We start from the raw sequence: 17,818 nt of genomic DNA, 5'->3' as shown, positions 1-17,818 counted from the left end.
CATTTTAAAACATGGTGTAGTCAAAGGATTTGGGATACATTTAATATGAATAAAACAACAAAACAAAAACAAAAAAGCTAGAAAGTTGTATGTTTTGAAGTTCAAGTCACATTGATGACTCAACAAACATAAAAATTGAGATCCCATGAATCCCTCCCTAGCAACTGGCAGTTTTATGTTTTGTCTTTAAAGTTTCTATCTTTGAGTGCTTTACCTTATTTTCCACATTTCTGGTTTCTTGCATCATTTAGTTCATGGTAAATACTTTTCAATCTTTGTTTTGACAATTCTTCTTTTTTTTTTTAACTTATTTTTTTAAAATTTTTTAGAATTTATATATTTAAAGTTTTCATATTATAAATTTAAAAATATATCAAAATCGGAATTTTATTTTAATTTTCATAAAATTAAAGAAAAATAAACATTACCAAAGATAAAAGCAAGTTTATCGTTAGCAAAATTTATAAATTTATCGGTTTATCAATTCAGTTTTAATTATTAATCAATCGTTTTGAATTTCTATCCTTAGCCTCAATTGCTCGCAACAGCGAAATTATCTCATTCTTGTTCGTTGCTTACTAAAATTAGAAATCATTTATTCTGGATTTTATTTTATTTTTTGAGAAAGGGGCAAAACAGACAATGTGGAGTAACCAGACAAGGTGGGCGGGAGTTGAATTTGTTGGGTTCCCCTGCTTCGCAAGATGGCATGTTTCATACCAAGAGTCTAGTTTCAGAAGAAGAGTGAGAATAGTCGTATCTCTCTTCTTATTATTTTGGTACATTTCCAAATTCAATTCAGTCAAACAAATCCCCCCATAAACACCACGAGATTTCCATCCTATTGCCTGACGCTTAATTACGCGTCTTTTCAATCATAAGGAAAATAAAAAAGGCTTGTTTCTTTGGTCAATGCAACATATTTATTGCCATATTGTATTCTTCTCTTGTTTTTCATTCTTTTCATCCTCCTTCTTGCACTGTAACTAACCTGACTCAGTCCATTTTTCTTTCTTCTTATTTCTTACTACACAACTTTTCTTGGGTTTTCTTTCAACCTTCTGCAGTTGGTCACCCTGAATTTCAGCCTCTCTGATTCGCAGGTTTGATGTTTGTTTTATCTGTTGTTTCATATCATCTTGTGATTGTAGAATTATCTACTTCAAAAATGTTTTTTTCCTTGTCTTTTTGCTCTTTTTGGATTGATTTTACGTTTGGTTGGCAAAAAGACGAATGAATTCGGTTCTTTCCCTGTACAGATTGAAACTTTGCTATTCTTTTTAAGTAGTTGCAGACAATTCTAAGTGTTGAATTTAGTTTTTATCAGGATTTTAAATGGAAAATCTTTGATTGCAAATTTCCTTTTTATTTTTTTCCCTTTTTTGGTTCACAAATTTTACTTCTTATCAAACAGAGCGTGGGCTAACGCTGCTTCTGTTTTTGTTTTTGTCTCTTCTTTTTGTTTCAGTAAAATTCTTCGTTTAGGTATATATTGGGCTATCGTTTGAGATAAATTTGAAGTCTTGGAAGAAAAATGGGAGGTGTTTGTTCTGGTGGAACTAGGGAGCGGAGTATAAAGCTTGAACAGAAGACTACTACAGGGTTTTCAGGGAAGCTCAAGTCAAAAAAGAGCTTTGGGCAGCAAAATGGTAATTCAAATCCTCATTCCTATACCAATGGCGATGGTTTTGAAAAAACGCGGCAAAGGCACGATTCTGGTGACTTTGAATTGCAATTTTCCCGGGAATTGAAGCCAGCAACACCCGCCAGGACAGCAGCTTCCAAGGTATATTGCTTGCTTTAACCATATTTGTTTTGTAGTTGTAATGAGCTTCCGAGGTTGGAGCACAACAGAAATTGGAAAACTCAATATCATGTGGCATTGCGCTGACGTAAAATTTGACTGGAAGGGCAGTTGATGGCAAAGGTTAAGTTTCGAAGAAACAATGTCGATGATAGAACAGAAACCTTCATGATGTTGTCTAGCATATAAGATCATATCAGCTAGAATTTGAACTTTTGGTAGCCTGTGGGATTGTTATCTCCATCAAAGTTCCATTTCATTTCGGACTTTTATCTCTGAGAATGCCTGTTTCTGCGAAGAATCATGGCACGAAGTAAAATGTCAGGTTTCTCACTTCATGTTGTATATTTTCTATTTTGTAGGTTTCTCATAGAAGCTCATTTCTTGGAAGAGCTGGCATTGTGGGCCTAGAGAGGGCAGTCGACGTTTTAGACACACTCGGAAGCAGCATGTCAAATTTGAATGCCGGAAGTGGCTTTGTATCTGGCCTGGCTTCTAGAGGGAATCGGATATCTATATTGGCATTCGAAGTGGCTAATACAATAGCTAAAGGAGCAATTTTGTTGCAGTCATTTTCGGAAGAAAACATCCAATTCCTAAAAATGGATGTCTTACATTCAGAAGGAGTACAAAAGCTAGTTTCTACAAACATGAGGGAGTTGCTAAGTATTGCTGCGGATGACAAGAGGTAGGTTACTTGTTTGAGAAAATAGTTGGTTTTACTATGTGCTTTGAAGTTTTCTCCATGCAGGGGACGCTGTGTTAGTTCTTGCACTTTAAATCTCTTATTATAACAGTCTATCCTTTTGCATTTCTAGGGATGAATTGGATGTTTTTTCACGTGAAGTAATTAGGTTTGGAGATCTATGTAAAGATCCACAATGGCATAACCTTGACCGATACTTTTCAAAGTAAGGTAGATTTTTTGGTAGCATTACTTTTTAGCTTTCATTTGTTGATGTTTACTAACGGAGAGATATATTGTCACAACCTGTCAGACTAGATATCGACAATTCATTTCCTAAGCAAGCTAGAGCTGAGGCAGAAATGACAATGCAAGAACTAACTACTCTGGCTCAGCATACCTCTGTAAGTTTATCCTCCTTTAATTGTGAGCTTTTCCCCTCTATCTGCTATGTTGCTCATACATTGTGTATTTTTTGGACGCTTTTGTTGAATGAATGGTGTGGGATGCCACGGCATATTCTGCCTGAAAACAATGTTGAATTATCTTGTTTGAATTAAAGCATTGCACTTAAATGGAATCTCAGGTACCTCCTTTTTAATAAGTTTGTATGACGCCTTTGAAATTTTTTAAGCACCCTTGTTTGCGCTGCGTGTTATGTTCAAGCTATAACATCAGAGTTGTCCATCCGTGAGAATGATACATATCTGTATGTTGGTTTTGATCTTGAAAAGTGTTTGGTCTGCATATTCTACTTCGAGAATCTAATGTATCTTACATGTGTAGGAATTATACCATGAATTAAATGCTCTAGACAGATTTGATCAAGATTATAGGCGAAAGCTGGAAGAAGTGGAGTCCTTAAATCTCCCTAAAAGAGGTTAGTCATGGACGATCCGTTTCTCTTTCCAAAACTTTCTTTTATGTGTCTATGGATGTATGCAGAAATTGAATACATTCCCAATTAGGTAGCAACATTTTTACACCATCCTGATGTCATAAATTTTGGGTGATTTACCATTACATCAAAATGAAACTTAACAATCCAAAATTCTTTAAATATGCTAACTTAGGAATGAATATTATTATTTTTTATAATAGGGGTTTATCTCTATGGGCATCTGTCGTTAGTTGTTCATTCTAGGGTCTAAAGCCTTAGTCTGCTCTGGTGCTCCTTTTTCCTTCTCACTTTCAAGATGTTGTTACTAAATTGTACATCATTCACGCAATCTTTCTCTGGAAAAAATTATTGTGGTCGAGTTTCTCTCATTAACAGCTTCAAGTTGTTCATTCCCCCATTTTTTTGCTGTGTTTCTGATATTTGCTAAAGAGCTGCTAACCTGGAGTGCAGCTAGTCTATTAACAGCTAATTCTTTTGAATTGTAGGAGAAAATCTCATGATTTTACAAAGTGAGCTAAAACAACAAAGAAAGCTTGTAAGGAGTTTGAAAAAGAAATCTCTTTGGTCTAGAACTTTGGAGGAGGTATATAACTACGAGCTGCTTTTTATAATTGCTGAACAGATACTCTCAGAGGTGTTCTCGAAGGAATCCTTTGTTATTCAATCACCTCAATCATTTGTCCATGAAGCTTTTAGCATTTCAAAGGAGTATTGTTTTCCTCATGCATCTCATGCTATGCTTCTTTTTTCGATGTTAGTGATGGTTGATTTTTATGACTGCCAACTCTAGCAATGGAATAGTATGAAATCTGTTTTGCTCATGGAGAAAATGATTGATATCATTTGGTTTTGGCTTCTGCGAGAGTCAACAATTATGCAATCTTTCTTGATTGTAATTTTGTTTCATTGCAGATCATGGAGAAGCTTGTTGATATTGTTACTTATATGCATCAAGCAATATTTGAAGCCTTTGGAGGTAATCATATAGATTCAAACTCATATCAAATTTTGTTGAGGGGAACATCATGTGTGTTACTTGATGTTTTACTACTGCATCTTATCAATATAATTTTCCAACTCATGGCAGACACAGCATCAGTTCGAAAGGAAACTACTGAAAATCCTCAAAAGCTAGGTGTTGCTGGACTTGCATTACACTATGCTAATGTGATTCATCAGATTGATAACATTGTAAGTCTTATGTCCTTATTTTTCTCTTTTCTTTTCTGTCAATTTCATGTTACCTTCTTTCTACTTGCAATCTGGCTTTGACAGACTGAATTAAATTGAATATATATGTTATAGGCAGGTCGCCCAGCCTCCCTTCCACCTAATATCAGGGACACTTTATACAATGGATTGCCACCCTCTGTTAAGAAAGCTTTAAGGTCCCGATTACAGTCCATTGACACCAAGGAAGGGGTATGGTTTAGTTGTGATATACTCAAATACAATTTCGATTTCATTTCTTGAATTCATAGTTTTTTTTTTTCTTGTATGCTAGTTTGCATGATTAACATCATCACTAATTGCTTGCTTTTTCTGCAGCGCTCAATTTCACAGGTCAAAGATGAGATGGAAAAGACACTGCAGTGGCTTGTTCCAGTTGCCACAAACACGACCAAGTAAGTTAAACTAATTTAGATTTGATTTAAGCCAAAAAAATGTTCTTTCTTTTCTTTTATGTCATTACTAACTATATTTGCTTCTTTGTTTTTCCTTTGCTACAATTTGCAACAGAGCACATCAAGGTTTTGGATGGGTTGGAGAATGGGCAAACACTGGGTTAGTCGTGGCTTTTTCTTTATCTTTCTGTGCATATGGTTATATGCAAGTCTATCCAAACGATTAAGAGTTACTAATTTTGGTATAACATAATAACAATGAGGTTTCCTGGTGTTTGTTCTTGTCTGACAGCAACGAATTTGGAAGAAGCGCAACCACGAATAGTAACCTCACCCGCCTTCAGACACTTTATCATGCAGATAAACAGAAGACAGATGCATACATCCTTGGATTGGTGCAGTGGCTTCATCACTTGATCTGCTTAGTAAAACAAAGAGATCACGGCTTCAGGCCTCAGCCAGTTCGATCTCCTACTTGTAAAGGTCTGGTTTATCACTCTAACATGCAGCGATTTCTATCCTTCAATGGGGGAACCAAACCCCACAGGGTTGAACTTTCTGAAGAAGACAGGAACTTGTTAAAGAAGGTGACTGCGAGGAGATTGATTCCAGGAATTAGCAAAAGTCAGGAATTTCCTTTAGGCAAAAGCAAAGGGATCAAAATGTGGGCATTAAGTAGGAGTGCTGGGAACTCTCCTGATAGGAGTTTTAGGGCAGGAAAGATTTTGAAAGATCCACAAACAAATAGATTGGATGTCATGGATGGTTTAGATCTTGCAGCTTGAGAGTCACATTCAAAATTTCACCCCTAGCATTTTGTCTAATATTTAAGATTCATTTCATGTCTCTATATCTCATTCTTCTCATTCTATTGTATATGTCATCCCGTGAGATTTATTTTATAATGTAAATAATATATGGTGGTAATTTTATTTGAAATGATGTTAGAATTGTCTCTGAGTTCTTGGCTAGAGGTTAGTGGTGACCCATTGTTAATTTATCCTCTGGAGAACTGCAGTTTAGGCACACAGCTTCTTCCACCCAAAGAGTACCAGAATCCCTTTTGAACATTTGCTACTATTTTCGAAGCTTGATGTAGGAAATCTCCAAGACATTATTATATCAAACAGTGAAACTAGTTAACTACTTTTGAATTGGTTTGTCCTACTACACTCAGTAACTTTTTCCATATTCTAATCTGTTACCAGCAGGAAAAGCACCTTGTTCTTGTTCTAATTCTTTGCCATCTTGCATACCTGAAACCAAACTTCCATCTACTCCCATCTGAGGTGGCAGTATCTTTACCTATTCAAAGAGTTGTGTCTGTACCGCCGTATCTGTGATATTAAGATGTAAACTAATCTAAGAAATAGAATTCACCTCGTATTAGAATGTGATGATCTTTCCAGCTCCATATTTTTCTCCGTTTACATTCATAGTTCCAAGTTCCAACTGCTCCAATTTCAATTTTAAATGTCAAGTTAAGACAAATTCGATTCTCTATATAATGCCATCCTAGAGCATCAAAATTCATAATAGCCCATGTTATCACAAGAATGGAGATCTTACAGACCCAAAAATCATGCCTCCTTTTCTTTCTTGTGGTGCTCTCTTTCTCAATTTGCCCGGGGCTATCTCTACCTCCAGCAGGTGCGACTGAAACAACTACAAACCAGCAGCAAGCTCCTCCTGGCGTCCCCCAAACTGAAGGGAATAATGCTCCATTGCTCCCTTCCCCTCCCAATGATGCCCCTATTAACAAAATTCCATTTGCTAAGCCTGTTGGTAATGGCAACCAAGGGCAGCAATCTCAACCGGGTTACCAACAGCAACAGGAGCCTAACTATCCGCAACAGAGCATTAACCAGCCTCTGTCAGGCATTAATCAGCCATATTCTTCAGTAAACCAGCCTTACTCCGGGTTGAATCAGCCATTCTCGAATTATCAGCCTTTTGGGGCTACTAACCAACAGGGCTCAGTGGAAAACGCTGCTTTTGATAATGGGGTTTCAAAGGAGAACACTTGCATTCAAAGTGTTGTCTTGGTTTCTCTACTTACTTTGATGGTTTCCTTTGGGTTTCTTGTTTAAAACAGCGACAGCAAATCTATATGTACTTGTTAATGTATCTAATGCTATTCCACTTTTATTTTTGGTTAAAATCATGTATTAGACATTTCATTGAGGAACCCTTCTTTCTTACAAGCTTAACCTCTGATTAGCTTATTTTTCACAAGAACCCGTCTGATTAGCTAGCTTACTCAAAATCACGGATTTAAGCTTACTGAAGATACAGGATTTAAGAACCCTAATTGATTGTTTCACCCAATATTTTCGAATGGGACGAAAATTTCCCTAACCCAAAACGTTTAACTAAAATATTTGAACTGGATAAGAGAGTTTTCCTTCAAGATTGGGATCAGGTGGTACAGAGGGGAGTGCCCATGTTGTCGTAACCAGGCGTTGGGGCGGACACCCATCTCACAGCGCTTGCGAGTAATGACCACTCATCATATCCCGTTTACTGCCTGAAGGATCATGCTCTGCTCTGGTCCTCGCTCATCTACTTTATCCGAGGCGTCAGCACCTTTCTTGTCCCGCTAAGCGGTGTGGGATTAAGCTACCCCGCATTTTCTAAAAACTAGCTTAGCGTTTTAAACCAAATAGAGAAATAAATTAACTTTTGTTTCTTTTGATAAAGGGAACGGACTTATGTTTATTCCTTCATAAATAATAAGCTACAAGCAAAGCTTACTTAGGAATGATTCCGAATCCCAAACTGATATTTTACAGAAATAAATGTTAACAGGAATCATGGAGAAAAGAGGCCTATTCTTCATATCTATAAGCAAGTTAGCATGCCCAAACCTCACAAATTTTAAGAGAAAAAACGAAACAATTTGATGAAAGTATGCTACTAGTTCTTCAACCAATTCAGGACTAAGATCTTCAAGAAAATTTCATAGTTTAGCGGCTCTTCCACATTTGATGACATTCTCAGGCATTGGAGCTTCATCCCTTGCAGAAATGGTTGATGAATCATCCTCTTCGAGACCTTTAACTCTTAGATACAGTTCCTGCCCAAGATGCCAATTCTCTGCATTCTGTGACCTCAGATTCCACATCCCCGGGTTGTCCACTTGGACAAGTATTGCTGTCCATGACGATGGATAAACCTGCTTGTTCGTAATTAACATTCAATTAACGACATGTACAAAATTGTGAAGGCAGGTTCAAGTCAAATTTTGTGATCAGTCACCAAAACCTGAATTGTTGAGCGAGAAACAGCATCGATCATGTTGTATCCTGCTCTCTTGCTTTCATCCCACGTGCCCCAATCCATTCTGCAAATAGGATTGTATGAGTTTCATTAGACGGGTGATTTAGCAACACTTTCAATTAGCACAAAACATAGAGCAAAGAATCTTTACCCGACAACAAAGAAGTTGTAGCCATCCATGTGCCATGTTTGCACTTCTGACAGAGGATTCTGAAAGACAATATGGTAAAAATCGTGGCATTGGGCATCGATTACCGAAGTGCCCAAAGAAGGAGGAGTAGTAGTTGGTCTGTCACGAATGATACCAGGCAAGAATACATCTTTGAACTTGAAGTTGTCCACTAGCTTCAATGGTGTATCTGGGTGCAGAAATGAGATTCCATTTACTGTAAACCTTCGTTTTCTTCCGAGGAGCATCACATTATTCTCAAGAATAAGTGTGCGAGAGATATTTATGCTGCCATAGTGGAAGGAACCTTGTGGATTTGGCCTGGCTGCTCCTACTGCTAAATTCCACCTATTGAAAGGAAAATTTCAGAAACAATGATTTGGCGGGTTTTGCACCCCAAGCATTTGAACAATGTTCAATTTCTTCCTAGGGTGTACCTTATCGAACGAGCCTGCTGTATGGAGAACTCGTAATCAGATTGGCTTGGTCCACTGGGAAGAGGGACACCAGGGTCTCCCACAGAGTCTGGATAACGAATGAGACCAATGCCAAATTGTTCGGAAGTAGTAAAGCGAGAACTTGCAACCATGTAGTAAGACTTGGCGTTGGTCTGGTTCTTTGCTGCGACTAAGACCGAGTAAGATTGTCCAACATGGATATCCAGGCTATCATATAATTGCTGAACTGTGTAAGAACCTTCAGTTTCCACCAACAGCATCAAATGCTCCTGAATTCTGAAATTCAAAGATGTCTTCAAGCCTACGTTTGAAATTCTAAGCCTGTACATGGCACCTGTAAGATCAAAAACAGCAAAGTCAACCAAAAGTGCTGTGACTTTGGAACTTGTTTATGGGATAGCAGGAAAATTTCCTCAAATCCTCAATTGATGATCTAATATCAAATACAGTTACATTCCAAACATTCCAGTTCTGTCAGAAATTAAAATGTACTTGTTTTCTTGTATAATCAACCAAAAGTCCAACCAGAATTTCTTGATCACTAAGTATATGATCAAAAACAATGTTCCTAAGCTAAACAGTAAGGTAATTTCACCTGGCTCAAACTCAAAACTTGCTTGATTCGGCCCTTGCCCATTGATTAGAATCCCCTCAGGCAGGGGCAATGAGTTCCCATCTTCCACTGATGCTCTCAAGACCTATAAGAACTTCAGGAATTCAACGATTTTCCCTCGAAAACACAAACAGTAATGAAAAAAATTATTTTCCAATTTAAAAAAAAAAGGATCTGTCCATTTAGCCTACCCCATAGTTGGCATTGTACCAATCACCAATCAGTACATCGTATTCTTTATATGGTTTTGGGAATGGAATGGGAATAACAGCGCGATTATTCACATGAATGGCCCCGTACCCACCAGCAGCTTTCTGCAGGAGAAGCGAAGGAAAATAAAAGAAACTTCCAATCTGATCCTTAAGCTGAAAGCTGTATGTCCAGTTTTGGCCTGGCAGGATAGGGCAATTCGTCTCTTGCACTCCATCTTGCCATGAATTCCTCCTCATTTGAATTCCATTCCTACATTAAATTAAAAACATAACATTCAACATCAATGTTTCTAAGCAAAAACAATAGTCTACTTTGTTATAATTACTGAAAGATTTTGCTCTTGATTTTCCCATATTTTAAAATCAACCATGTCATGAGAAAGGGATCTGTTAATTCGTTATGAATATTAATATTCACAACATCATTCGTTGTTGCATCCAAGACTGGCCCTGGGAACATGTCATTGATCACTATCACCTGATGTCACGAGAAGCATTTCGTAATAAGAATCAAACAAATATGAGAAGTCCAAACTAAATTCAAGAAAAAGAATAAGAAACAATGGAAAAGACCTGTTTATCAACGCCAAGAGGGGCACGTTGAGAGTAAGAAACAGTCCAATCATAGAAAAGTTCTGAACTGCCCCCATCAACTAACGCCACTAACAAAGAAAGGCATAGACAAAGCTTGGACGATGTTAAGAACCTGGTGTGCCTCATTGCTTAGATTTAGAACTCAAACACAGGAACCTTAGCTAGATTGAAGAAGAAGAAGAAGAAAAATTTGGTGGGTTTTTCATATGTTTTTGGTAGGAAAGGATTCCCTCATGAACTGGTAATTTAAAGCCATTTAAAAGAAAAAACAAAACGCGGGAAAGAGGGTAACATAAGGAATGGCGGAAATCAGAAAACGATGAATTAGGCATCTTCTTTTTGAAATTTAAATTCCTATATATAAATCTTTTCAGCTCCAAATTAAGATTACTCTCTGATCTCTATCCTCTTCTTTCTTAATTTTTCAATTTTTTTTTGTTTTTAATTGTAAATTTTAGTGATAACACATTAATAGTTGTTAGGCCTTAGAACTTAAAATCGTGAATAATGATCATCTAACTTAACTTAATAACTTAATAACACGTAATTAACTCAAAATCGGAGAAATTTTTTTTTAATCATAATTTATAAATTTATAAAAGAGAATAGGTTAGTGGATCAAGAAGTTCAGGAATGATATAGGGGCAAAAAAATGTTGGAATGACTACCATTTAAGTAATCAAATTTTGAGGAACAAAAGGCATTTATTTCTTTTTTTTTATTATTATTATTATTATTAACCAAACTCCAAATATTTAGATTAAATATGTTCAAGAAGAGTTAGTTAACTGTAGTGTGGGCTTTAAATGGGCCCTCCGAGGTAGAAGGATAAAGTAATCCAGTCCAAGTTTATCTAGGTTAGGCTTTGACTACAAACCCAGATAACTGTAAGGTCCAGTCTGCCCTGACAGGCTGACCCAACTCAAGCTATTGCCCTGACCGGCTGACCAATTCAGGCCCCAACCTTTCTGAGTAAAAAACTTGCGACCCAAAATTTGTTAGGCCTAATTAGCGTGATAGGAAAATTGTGTTTAAAGCACACTTGCTTCCTATATAATTAGGATTGAAAAACTTTTATAATTGCATTAGTTAAATATTATTTAAAAAATTAATCCAATTAAATGACAATTGAATATTAATTATTTAATTGGTTAATCAAATTAGATTGTTTAATTCGATTACTAATTGAATTAACTACATTTTTTGGACTCAAGTCCATTTTTTAATTTATATTATTTCTATACTAATTACAAAATAAATACAGTTAAATTATGAAAGTTTAACAACACCCTAAAGTAAATAATATTAAAATATTCTAACAAACATGATTAAAAATATTAAAATGTTTCAACAAATATGAATGAAAATACACTAAATTATATCTACCTAATTGGTAATTTGATTAACCAAAAAATTCAAAATGAAAATTAATCGAATTAATCAATTTAACTGTGATCACATTCAAATTAACCGAATTTATTTGATTATAACAGAAAATTGCTTACACAGTTACACTCCTAGTAAGTATCATAGTACCAACTCAATATGCCATGCTAATTATGCACCTTTTCTTTGATTTTATGTAAACAGATTATTAAAACTCATTCTCATTTGGGTAGAAAAGACTTTGTATTTTCAAAAGACTCCATAAGATTCATTATTGCAATACCCATGCAATTCCTTTTCTCTTTGATGGCATACATACATAAATTAATCATGAGCTCCGAGGGATTAATTTAGTGGAATTAGAAGTTCTCATTTCTTAGCAAATCTACAAATTTATACTTTCATGTGTTTAATCATATTGTGTAAATATAGAGTATTAATAGTTATATGAGAAAAAACGGACATGACATAATTAATTAATTTCTGTCTGAATCTTAAACACATACACATATATATTTAATAAACATGTAACACTATATGACATAATTAATACATTTATTAAGTGTATTTAAAAAAAACATTTATTAAACATGACATATTAAATTTTATATGAAATGATAAAATTAATATGATTAAAATTTATACAATTTATAAACTATTTACATGATTGATACAATAAAATTAGAATATGTATAAATAAAATATAGTTTTATTATTCAAATTTAGAATAAGCAATTATAAACATAATAATATTTAGCAAATATGATAAAATTTAATATTGATAAATCTTAATTATCATAAAAATATTAATTAATAGTTATATAAGAAAAAATGGACATGACATAATTAATTAATTTTTGTCTGAATCTTAAACACATATACATATATATTTAATAAACATGTAACACTATATGACATAATTAATATATTTATTAAACGTATTTTTCAAAAAAATACATTTATTAAACATGACATATTAAATTTTATATGAAATGATAAAATTAATATGATTAAAATTTATACAATTTATAAACTATTTACATGATTAATACAATAAAATTAGAATATGTATAAATAAAATATAATTTTATTATTCAAATTTAGAATAAGAAATTATAAACATAATAATATTTAGCAAATATGATAAAATTTAATATTGATAAATCTTAATTATCATAAAAATATTACTATTTATATGAACTAACATATGAGTCATAATCGTATATTAAATATATCTATACGACATGTGAAAATGATTAAATAATTAAATAATAAACATGTCATAAGTTTTACAGACACACAATAATATAATTAATTAATAATATATTAAATGATTTAAACGAATTTAAAAGAGTTTCATATCGATACAATTAATATATAATTAATTAATATATAATTAATTTAAATTTAAATTCGTGTAAACTTAAGTGGTGTCTTGTACAAAATTGTCACCTATTCCCTGGAAAAGAAACTCACTTAAGACAATTGAAACTTACTAGCCTCCCCAATTTGTTGGATGATAGTAATCGGAGAATTTTGCTACAAACTTTCTGTCTAAAGGATCAATATTTTTCCTCGTTTTCTGGCCGACCAAACACTTTTGTCAACCTCAAAATGCAGATGCAGAGCCGAAATCCAACGCCCCACAAAGGATAAAAGAACTCAAAACATAGAATCTGAGATTGAGAATCCTGCCATCCTCACGTGGACCGGCATTGTGCTTAGCACCCGACTGTTGGCTTGCCTCCTCCTCGCTTTAATCATTTTAATGCTATCCCATTTATCCGAACCCATCACCGACGCCGAACATTGTTTAATTTGAATACGTTGATTTTACCGTTGGATTTGTCTCTGCGGGCGGCAGCAACCGTCCACTTCCAAATAGCTCGACACGTGTCTGTTCGTTGAAGGTGGGATACTCAACCGCCACATGCTCATCACGTGGCGAATGACGAACCGCCCTTTGCTTATGGGTCTCGATCAGGATTTTACAAATCACGTCATTTCGACGAAAAACGACCAGGACTTTTTCCAAGTAATTCAAGGAGATAATAATGTTAATTATGTAAATAGTAGCACTTTTATTAGTATAAAATCATAAATTTATATTTCGTGTTTATTATCAATCGATCAAAAAATATTATTTCATTAATAAATTTTTAATTTTTAATCTTTATAAATGTTATACGTCGACAATATTAAATATAAACACTATATTTGTGTAGAAGAGATTGGTTAATAAATGAAAAATAAATTTGGGTGGCAAGCTTAAGGGCCCAAAACTGCGGCGATGAGGACAGGACCTGAAATTGGAAAACCGTGGTCTTGTCTCAAATCAATGAAAAGAACTGGAACGGACCTCGCACCTTAGACGGACATCGTGCCCGACTCAGTTGTAAATAACACAAGTAGATAGATTTAGATAGGCTAAAAAGTAGCAACTGCTTCTACCTTATCCATCCAAATTCAAATATCCAACGTGCCAAAACAAGCCTAATTGTTGGTTTTCGAACTCATTGGTTTTTCTGTTTTGCACTTTTCTAAGATATTGTGGGCTGATGAATCCAGCACAAGACGTGACAAATAAATATGCTTGGATTGATTTTTAGCCACGGTTTGCTGCTAGTGGAAGGTGATAGTTCACATGTTTTTAACCTTTCCCCATAGCCCACAGCTGCCATACGACTTCGTGTCTCCCAGATATTTCATGTCAAACAGGGCCAGCATGGCAGTTGGCAACTAGCACTAAATGTTTCTGTATTTCTAGTACTTTTTTTGTCTCTTTGCTTAATAATTGAAGTATCCTTAACGCGTTCACATGTATAGGGAAATTAGGGGAGACGGAAAATAAATCTGACTTCATGTCCGCTTCATGCATTAACCTTTCCAGAAGATTTAATTTCCATTCATTATAGTAGAAGTTTTGGTTTACTCAATTTCTTCGCCCTTACATCAACATCAATTTTCTTTTCCAGACTACAAGTAGATGATGCCAATTTGAACTTTTGTTATACTATTTTAAGTGAATAATTCTATAGAAGGGAGAGACTCTTCAAATCTGAATTTTCATTTGTAAACTATCTTGTTTCTAGAAGAAAAAAAATTTGTCTTAAGCTGAGGCAACGTCGTCGTTGGTATTGTAATTTTAAGTATTGGCAATATCCCTTTCAAACAAATTGGAAGCAAGATCATTTGTTCAAATATGACATTTAAGCTAATATTATTGTTAATGATTAAAGGAAATGTACTGGAATTTGAGGGTATCTTATCATTTCCAAGATCTTTTTCATACATGCTTATATAAGAAAATCAAATAACAATAACCCATTGCAAAATGACACTGAAAAAAAGGATCCGGAGGTCAAAATCTGCTGAAAAGAATCCTAGTCAGCTTCATCCGAATTCAGATCTGCCTGAAAGAATCAAGAACCATGGAGTAACAGCCAAAAGATACACTAAAAAATTACTCTTATTTCACAGGATTTGAGGTGCATCTTCCTGAAATGTACCTTCTTAATTCGCGAACTCCCAAAAAAGTCAGTGACTTGTCGCCAGCTTGACAGTTTGTGGTCGTGGGGTAAGAGATTCTGAAACGCCGACGGTTGGCTGAGTCAGCATGTGAGAGAGGATCCAAATTTCCAAATGGATAAGCCATTGGAAGCAATTCGTTAACCCAATCGAGCTAACCCTGGTTAACCAACTCTCTATAAATAACATTAACCATCTGGCTACTTCCCAAACGCAAAGCAAACACAACAAGAAGGAATCAACGGTCTTTCACACATCAGAACAATGGCTTCCACATCTTCTGCATTCGCTTGTTTCGGCTCCTTCTCTGCTCATTTCATGGGCCACAAAGTTTCCATCAAGGAACCCAGTTCCGTACCGACATGTGTCCAGTTCCGGCCACTCCGTGTTTCCGCCGCTTGTGCGTCGACGGCTGAGAGAACGGTTTCCCACATTGCTTCTCCAGCGTCACTGTACGAAGTCTTGGGGATCCAGATGGGTGCCACTTGTCAGGAAATCAAGGCTGCTTACAGGAGACTGGCGAGAGTCCTGCATCCTGACGTCTCATCCAGCGGTCAAAAGAACGCCACCGCACACGAGTTCATCAAAGTACATGAAGCTTACGCCACGCTGTCTGATCCCGAGAAACGCGCCGATTATGATCGGGCGTTGTTGTTCAGACGGAGACGATCCTTTGCCGTGTCAGCGTCCGCCGCATCTATGGCCAGGCCCATGTCTTCTGAATTTTCTGGTTACACGAGGGGAAGCTGGGAAACTGATCAATGTTGGTGACACTTTGGACAAATCACGAAGTTGGGGACTGGATTTTTCAGTTGTGTGGATTTCAGAGTGACGATTGGAATCTTTGCCCCCTGATTTTCATTGTTTTGGGCCTTTTGGTTTTTGGGGAAAACTCATAACTGCTAATACTCCTGTCTGTAAATAGAAAAATATTTAAACTAAAACAGGCGGCTTTTTAATAGCCTGAGTTTATAAAGTTTGGATTTTCTTATATCATTCATGGTTTCAGTGCTCTGTTTCTTTAGTTTTATGGTTTCATTGTCAGAAAACTTAGGATTGAATAATAAATACTACCAGTCTCAATCTGTTAGTTAAAGCTGAGTTGCGTAGATCCCACTCAGATTAGACTGGAGATTTTGATTAGGCAAATGCAAAGTTTTCAAGACGTCGAGACCAGAAATCAAGTTGAATACCAGTTTCATAGTCCGATCGCAGACTTCAAATCTAACTAAAAGGGATGATAAATGGTTGCTTCACTCATCGTTTCACAAAGGTTAGCTTGTGCATAATGGAATTTATGGATAGGATCTACGGAATTAGGCCAAACTTAATGCAATTACTGGCCTGCCAATGGGAAAATTTCAGGACTTGGGACAAAAGAAAAAAAAGCCAAGACGAAGAAGAAAACACAAATCCTCTGCACTCTATTTCGTGAGGGCAGATTTAGATAAGCCGGAAAAAGTGATCTAATTGGAACTCCGATGACATTCACTGATCAATCAAACTGCGAAATAAAAGGAAGGGAATGTTTATTCCTTTGATTCCAAATGACTCGTTACAATCATAGAGACTCGAATGTGTATGTTACGATTATTCTTTGTCCAGGATAAACGCAACAGCTCAGCAAAAAGCCGAAAAGGTCTCCAAAAATAGTGGGATAATACAAGTCAATGCTTATCTAATTTCATGATCTAATGCCAACACCGCAAAAAACTTTGGGCATACACTTGCCGAGGAAGACTACGTGCTGTCAGCTTATCATCAATGCAGATTTAGGATTTCTTTATCTTCCGGAAACCTCAAAGAAAGACACCTTTTTTGATGTTGAGTTTCATTTCTCGAGACCCAAAAAGAAGAACAATAAGATGGGGTGAGATAAAAATTATTACTAATTTCATCTAGCATTTGGTGTATGTATGATGCTAATGATAGCTTTTCTGTTGTGTTGTGTAAGGGCATTTTCAGTAAAAATAATAATAGAAAAAAAAAACAACTACCATTATTTATCTCTTCTCTATTCTATTATTTGAGATCTACCAAATAAATAAAATAAAGGGATATGAATAATTGAACGTAATCATTTTTCTTTTATTATAGTATGTATCCTTTTAATTAATCTAACGCTAACGCACCTGGTATAAGACAGAATAACCAAAGTTTTATTTATTTGCATCACAAAAAAAAAACCAACATTCTAGGACGACTTACTAATTATATCCACGAAAGGTAAACAAGTTCTATTATTTACAATTCCCTTCAAATGGTACGAATGTTGGACTTTAATCTAATTTTCATAGCCCAAGGATAAAGCCCGAGCTTGTTTGCATTTTTAATTGATTCGGACCAAACTTCAAGTAGGCTTTTGAAAGCTGCTTTAACACAGAGGCCCTAATTGGGCCCAAGTCAGGGGCTCCAGTGAAAGGTGACAACGTTTACTATCAAATATGATGAACTAGAGTTTAGGAATACTTGTCCTAGGTATTAGAGTTTGGGAATACTTGTTCTAGCAGAAAGTGCTTTAGCCGCGGCGTGCTTGAATATGAAAAGGGTGTCATTAGGTTTTT

At 35.5% G+C, this 17,818-nt stretch overlaps 2 protein-coding genes, 1 non-coding gene and 1 pseudogene across 6 annotated transcripts; 2 read left to right on the top strand and 2 right to left on the bottom strand.

Moving 5' to 3' along the window:
* Positions 1-270: 270 nt before the first annotated feature.
* On the top strand, positions 271-5,954 carry LOC110417226 (elongation factor G, putative (DUF668)). 3 transcript variants are annotated; one of them, XM_021429464.2, is made up of 14 exons: positions 271-744; positions 1,068-1,103; positions 1,469-1,786; positions 2,167-2,492; positions 2,623-2,715; positions 2,803-2,893; positions 3,276-3,369; positions 3,876-3,973; positions 4,303-4,366; positions 4,478-4,581; positions 4,696-4,812; positions 4,939-5,015; positions 5,131-5,175; positions 5,308-5,954. In XM_021429464.2, the coding sequence occupies exons 3-14, from the start codon at positions 1,535-1,537 to the stop codon at positions 5,798-5,800; spliced, it is 1,854 nt and encodes a 617-aa protein (XP_021285139.1). In that variant the 5' UTR covers positions 271-744; positions 1,068-1,103; positions 1,469-1,534; the 3' UTR covers positions 5,801-5,954. The 3 variants fall into 3 exon arrangements, with proteins under 3 accessions (XP_021285139.1, XP_021285140.1, XP_089639780.1); XM_021429465.2 differs by having other exon boundaries at positions 271-779; XM_089783654.1 differs by lacking the exon at positions 271-744 and having other exon boundaries at positions 795-1,103.
* Positions 5,955-7,429: 1,475 nt separating this feature from the next.
* LOC149527205 (small nucleolar RNA Z279/snoR105/snoR108) lies at positions 7,430-7,533 on the bottom strand. Its single transcript, XR_016351288.1, has one exon. It is a non-coding gene; the product is annotated as a small nucleolar RNA Z279/snoR105/snoR108 (small nucleolar RNA).
* A 177-nt stretch (positions 7,534-7,710) lies between these two features.
* SKS18 (SKU5 similar 18) lies at positions 7,711-13,500 on the bottom strand. Of its 2 annotated transcripts, XM_021429328.1 has the most exons (9): positions 13,223-13,500; positions 10,320-10,408; positions 10,115-10,224; positions 9,726-9,996; positions 9,517-9,619; positions 8,901-9,255; positions 8,446-8,811; positions 8,280-8,358; positions 7,711-8,190 (listed from the first exon to the last, which is right to left on the bottom strand). In XM_021429328.1, coding segments are annotated over exons 1-9 (1,590 nt in total). In that variant the 5' UTR covers positions 13,224-13,500; the 3' UTR covers positions 7,711-7,974. The 2 variants fall into 2 exon arrangements, with proteins under 2 accessions (XP_021285003.1, XP_021285002.1); XM_021429327.1 differs by lacking the exon at positions 13,223-13,500 and having other exon boundaries at positions 10,320-11,474.
* Positions 13,501-15,177: 1,677 nt separating this feature from the next.
* Positions 15,178-16,250, top strand: LOC110417117 (chaperone protein dnaJ 11, chloroplastic pseudogene; annotated as a pseudogene).
* Positions 16,251-17,818: the final 1,568 nt, after the last annotated feature.

This window comes from Theobroma umbraticum, unplaced genomic scaffold (genome assembly GCF_002168275.2).
Source record: "Theobroma umbraticum cultivar Fairchild unplaced genomic scaffold, ASM216827v3 scaffold_51.0, whole genome shotgun sequence".
Taxonomy (NCBI): domain Eukaryota; kingdom Viridiplantae; phylum Streptophyta; class Magnoliopsida; order Malvales; family Malvaceae; genus Theobroma; species Theobroma umbraticum.
This window is presented reverse-complemented; position numbering and strand designations above follow the sequence as displayed.

Excerpts from the sequence above, each read along its gene's own strand:
- LOC110417226 (XM_021429464.2), top strand. The coding sequence starts at position 1,535 with ATGGGAGGTGTTTGTTCTGGTGGAACTAGGGAGCGGAGTATAAAGCTT. Across the intron at positions 4,813-4,938 it reads CCATTGACACCAAGGAAGGG|CGCTCAATTTCACAGGTCAA; the intron begins GTATGGTTTAGT and ends CTTTTTCTGCAG. Across the intron at positions 5,176-5,307 it reads GGAGAATGGGCAAACACTGG|CAACGAATTTGGAAGAAGCG; the intron begins GTTAGTCGTGGC and ends CTTGTCTGACAG.
- SKS18 (XM_021429327.1), bottom strand. The coding sequence starts at position 10,466 with ATGAGGCACACCAGGTTCTTAACATCGTCCAAGCTTTGTCTATGCCTT. Across the intron at positions 9,620-9,725 it reads GGTACAATGCCAACTATGGG|GTCTTGAGAGCATCAGTGGA; the intron begins GTAGGCTAAATG and ends AAGTTCTTATAG. Across the intron at positions 8,191-8,279 it reads TTTCTCGCTCAACAATTCAG|GTTTATCCATCGTCATGGAC; the intron begins GTTTTGGTGACT and ends ACGAACAAGCAG.